The following is a 5618-nucleotide window of genomic DNA, read 5'->3' as shown; positions in this document are numbered from 1 at the left end:
GGATAAAGGTTTCAGCAGCAAATAGCTGAGACCGGGGTGGAGGGGGGTGTTATGAGAATGGAACTAGGCAGTTTTGGTGATGGAAATCCTATGTGTTCAGAAGCTCATTTCAGGGCTCGAATGGTGTTGTTCAGCCTGGAAATATGCTGTCTTTAGCTCAGAGTTGGTGGCAGTGACCAAAGACAAAATGGCTTTTATCTTCCCAATACTTCGTTGGAGGAAATTTACAATGTGACAGATTAGAGACAGTGCAGGGGTTGGGAAAGATGGGGGTGAAGTAGAGCTGGGGATTGTTCATTCTCAGCCTTTGGCCCTCTACGAAACAAAAATTCTCCCATACCCTGTGCTAACGCTCTATTTACTCCTGTTTCTAGGCTTTAATGTTCCAGATCTCTCAATCTAAACAGAGGGGCAGTTTTATCTGTTGTGGTATATTTCTTTATAATCTTAAACACGTATATCAAGCCACTTACTCAGTTGATTTGAACACAGCCCCAATTTTTCAGGTCTTTCTTTGTATTTACTTGTGTACTGCTGAATACTGATGATCTTTATTAGTGTCACAAGTAGGCTTACATTAACATTGCAATGAAGTTACTGTGAAAATCCCCTAGTCACCACACTCCGGCGCCTATTCAGGTACACTGAGGGAGAATTCAGAATGTTCAATTCACCTAACAAGCACGTCTTTCAAGACTTGTGGGAGGAAACCAGAGCACATGGAGGAAACCCACGCAGACACGGGGAGAACGTGTAGACTCCGCACAGACAATGACCCAAGTTGGGAATCGAACCAGGGTCCCTGGGGCTGTGAAGCAACAGTGCTAACCGCTGTGCTTCTGTGCTGCCCATATGAATGATACGTTTAATTAACCAATCGCAAGGTTGCTTTGTATCAACCATGATCCAAATAAACTTTGATTTTTACCTGTGGACTGGATTTTTGTGATCAGACCTGTTTCCAGCCTATATAATTTGATCTTGCTTTGGAAAAAGCATATCTGATAATTGCAGTGCCTTTACTAGGTTCAGGATTATTGAATGCGTTAGAAATTACTAACATCATCTAGTTTTAGTTTATGTTTTGAATAGTTCCTCTCCCACTGGAGCACCTCTCTGGCTAAATAAAAGTCAAACCCATTTAACATGTTGTTCAATGATGCCTTTAAATGTATTAAAGGTGCTATATAAATCCAAGATGTTATTGTAAAAAGGAACACCTGAATCAGAGATGGAAAACTGCAATGTTAAATTTGACGGTATGTGACCTTGCCAATCAGGAGAAAGATATTACAAAATCATATTTTACTATTCAGTTTAATATGGTTTCACATTTGTTAAATATTTAATCTTCCTTCATAAATACACCATAACTTTGTCTAGACTGAATAGTTTTTGAATTTCATCAAGAGTTTGTGCATGTGTGTTAGTGTTAATGTTGCAGCGTTCATTGGGAAATATGTTGCAATATTTTGAATCAATGAAATAAACCATTTGAAGAAGTAGCCCTAATTAAGAAATTCAGAGTCAAAACCTTTACAGCTGCATATTTTTTAATTTGTTTTAAGAGGTTCAGAATGACTAACACAAGCCTGTCACATAGACTATACTAGAAATTAAACGTAAGTTACAATTGCCTTATTCCACATTTATGAGATTTTTAATAGACTACATGGTTTAAAATCTCACTGAAACAGAGACCAAGTGTATAGAATAATCTATAAATAGAGGTGTACAGTTTTCAGCAGATAATACTGATATCATTTCTGGTGCAGCCATAAGTGCAGCATTTGTTTGACATTGATAGTGATGTTTCCCTTTTCTTCCTGAAGCTCCTGGCCCAGGGTAGATGCAGCATCTGTGACGATTCAAATTCACGGTCCTTATTGCTGCCTCCATCAATCTGGCGGAGGTACTCACTGAAATCCTCCGGGATCTGATCATACTGGTTGTTGTACTCGTCGACCACTTGCCCTGCAAAAGGTGGCTCCACTTCCTGGTTCCTGTCATTGCCAAACATCCTCTGAAAATTCCTCATGCTGTCCATCTCCTTGGCGTAGATTTTATCAGCGGAGGTCTGGAAGGGATCTGAAACGGAAATAAAACTCCAATTGTGACAATGTACTAGATTAATGAAATTGATGTTATATAGTTAATTCTGTACCGATTATGGGTGGCCATCTCCTGCTCCTCTCTCTCTGGGGCTGCACTCCCTCCACTACTGATGCACAGTTGCAACAGTGTGTACCATCTACAAGATGCACTACAGGAACTCATCGAGGCTTCTTAAGCAGCATCTTCCAAACCCACGACCACTACCATCTAGAAGGACAAGGGCAGCAGATACATGGGAACACCACCACCTGGAAGTTCGCCTCCAAGTCGCTCACCACACTGACTTGGAAATATATCGCCGTTCCTTCACTGTCGCTGGGACAAATCCTGGAACTCCTCCCTAACAGCACAATGGGTGTACCTATACCGTATGTACTGCAGCGGTTCAAGATGACAGCTCACCACCTTCTCAAGGGCAGTTAGGGATGGCCAATAAATGCTGGCCAAGCCAGCAAAGCTCACATCCTGTAAAAAATTAATAAAATTTAAAAACTGGTCTAGCCCTTTGACTCTCAAAAGATTCCTGTTTAAAATTGGGGTCCATTATATTTTGAGTGTTCGAACATAGTTGGTTAAATATACATTGCTATATAGTCAGAGAAATAATTGACAACCATCCCCAAGTGGATAATCAATGTTTTGTCTAGCAGTTAAACTGCTTGTTGTGACAGAAAATTGACTAAAACCCAGTCAGTGGATCAGTAATTCTTAAGAGGAGTGACTTCATGAGAGAGACTATCCATTCTAATGTGCTTAGGTAAACATTGCAGTCTGTTGGCAGATAAATATTTTCTAAATCTTACAAGGGAGCTCTCTCTTTGCTCCCCCTCATACCCTGGCTATTCCCACCCCTGCCAATGGGAATTTCATGTTTGCAGCATTGATTTGAAAGTTTCTAACCCCTGCTGGACAGATGACAATTCTGCTCTTTTGTGAGTGCATTAGGCACATTCAAACTATTTCTAATCACTATCTGTTGACGGAGAGTCAAGCACTGCTCCTGACATTCAAGTTGTTCCCTTCAGCATTGGAATCTAGACCAGAACATTGCTTCATCACTTTCACCAATTCGGTTTTTTTCCCTTTTCTCAGCCAAGTCCTTCAAATATTTCAAACCATTCATGTCTATTATTTTTAGGTCTTGACTGAGAAAAAAGATAAAGAAAAAAAACAGATAAACTGACATCATCCCGATGCTGCTTGATGGAAGCAGAATATTGATAATCATCAATGTTAAATTTACTACTTTCTACTCACTATGCAGCAAGGATTGTACTATCAGAGCTGAGGGGCTGGATTGTAATCAGTCGGATGATATTCTCTTTCCCTCCTTCTGCATGTGTACAATCTCTGTTCTACCAGTAACCTAATTGTTGAGCTGTTCTCCTGGCCTTTCCCCCTCCCCCTCCCACTGCCTCAAAAGGGAATTGTTGGCACAGTTAAACTGAGTCAACATTTTAAATTAAAATGTTTATGCTGTTGGCCTTCCTTCCTGATTCATATTTCAAATTACAGGTCTGTCTTAAACTGTGGCATTATAACATTGTGAATTGGCTTTCTCCTGTGCTGTAACCATTCTGCGAATCTACAATGATACACAGTGTCTTGAATCTGGAAACATAACTTAGGAGATGGGTGACCAATCCAACTCTTCGGTATATCAAAAGAAACAGGGATGAGGCGATTGATGTATTACGGAGATTTATAAATGAGAGTGGAGGTGGACACTTTCAGAGGGCCAACGCAAACACGATGGGCAAAATGGCTTCATTCCCTTTGTGCTATGAGACCATCCCAGGAAGGTTTGTGTTGCACACCAGATGTGGTGTAACTCCGTCAAGCAGAGTTTGACCAGGCCCCAACAGTGTATTCTATGCCTTCTCAAACTGAGATTTGGGCCTTTGCTGTATTGGGAACGAGTCAACATCGTTGTCAGAATTGTATCTGCTGGCATTAATATCTCAAAGCCAGCAGTGTGAGGTACTGCTCACAGGTTGGAACTTGTAAAATGTGATGCACAAAAAGCCAGAATTCCTAGAATCCCTATAGTGCAGAAGGAGGTCATTCGGCCCATTGAGTCTGCACCGACCTCCTAAAAGGGCACCCCAACTAGGTCCACACCCCCACCTTATACCCATAACCCAGTAATGCCACCTAACCCTTTGAGCACTGAGGGGCAATTTAGGTCCACCTAACCTGCACATCTTTGGACTGCGGGAGCAAACCGGAACGCCCAGAGGACACCCACGCAGACACTGGGAGAACATGCAAACTCCACACAGTCACCCGCGGCTAAAACTGAACCCAGGTCCCTGGTGCTAACCACTGTGCCACCGTAGTGAATGATTTCACCAGAAACGGTCCTACATGATGAACAAGGAAACCTTGCACTAAGGCAGATGCTGCGTCTCCGAATGAACAGTTACTGCTAATTAACAGGACTGGACCAACTCTCACCACACAGAACACCAGAACCAATGTTAGATAATCTGAAATAACAGTCCTGGAAATGAACCGTTTTTGGAAAGGCAGCTGTCTCCTCTTGACAGTGACTGTGTTGACAACTAGTCTCACGTTAACTTGACTCTCAGAAGTTACCTGAGCCCCTCTGTGTTTCCAATATTTTTACTCACCTTTGTCCGCACTCAAGCTCTTTACACATGTTATATGTTAATATGGTTCGAATAAAATACATTTCACCGACAAGGTCTGATCGAGGGGCAAGGAAAGTTGGCTAAAACAGTTTCTCAATTTACAATTTTCATACTCACGGCCACTTTCAAGATTGGTTGAATAAGATGATTATTCTAGTTACAATAGCCTAATTAGTATCACAGTTATTAACTCAATGAGAGTCTCAATGAATAGCTTTGAAACATGGGTCACCGCAACGGGAGGGAGATACTCACCGTTCTGGTTGTCCAGAAGCCTCTGCCAGCGAGAGCCCCCACAGGCGTCGATCATGGCTCGGATGAAATCCCGGCCGCACAGCTTGACCACCGTCTCCCCATCACTTGAAGACTGGGATAAGGCAGAACTGGGGAAGGAGACGAGGAACAGGTTGAGCACCAGAACACACACCAGGCACTTCATTTCAGCTGACGGGTGTTCAACCTGGGCTTCTCAGTAAACCTCGCAATAGGTGTTTACTCCCTGGTTGGTGAGATGTCTATATTGTTCTGACACTCTCCTGTCCCTGTCTTTTGCCTGTCCAATCCTTCTCCCTTTTATAGCTGTTTTTGCTCCTTTTCTCTGACTCACCGCTGATTTTGTTTTTAAAAAAACTCTTGTCCCTCCCCTCTGCGGTGACCTCGAGATTCTTACACCGTTTCAGATTAGACATCCACCCTCCGAATCATTATCAGATTTACAATTTGTGGAATGTATACGTGTATTAATCAGTAATATATTTATCTCCTCTCGTCTTCCATACACTTTGTCAATTTTCTGGTTTTCATTTGGCATTTTTGTTCATAGTTTTATTCCAACTTCTTTGATAGTTT

General features: G+C 42.0%; 1 protein-coding gene across 1 annotated transcript; it reads right to left on the bottom strand.

The window, feature by feature from the left end:
* Nucleotides 1-1535: 1535 nt before the first annotated feature.
* On the bottom strand, nt 1536-5314 carry LOC140429803 (prorelaxin H2-like). The gene is made up of 2 exons (XM_072517248.1): nt 5025-5314; nt 1536-2088 (listed from the first exon to the last, which is right to left on the bottom strand). The coding sequence occupies exons 1-2, from the start codon at nt 5206-5208 to the stop codon at nt 1742-1744; spliced, it is 531 nt and encodes a 176-aa protein (XP_072373349.1). The 5' UTR covers nt 5209-5314; the 3' UTR covers nt 1536-1741.
* Nucleotides 5315-5618: the final 304 nt, after the last annotated feature.

The sequence above is a fragment of the Scyliorhinus torazame genome, chromosome 9 (genome assembly GCF_047496885.1).
Source record: "Scyliorhinus torazame isolate Kashiwa2021f chromosome 9, sScyTor2.1, whole genome shotgun sequence".
Taxonomy (NCBI): Eukaryota; Metazoa; Chordata; class Chondrichthyes; order Carcharhiniformes; family Scyliorhinidae; genus Scyliorhinus; species Scyliorhinus torazame.
The sequence above is the reverse complement of the archived record's forward strand: the minus strand, read 5'-3'. Positions and strand labels throughout refer to the sequence as shown.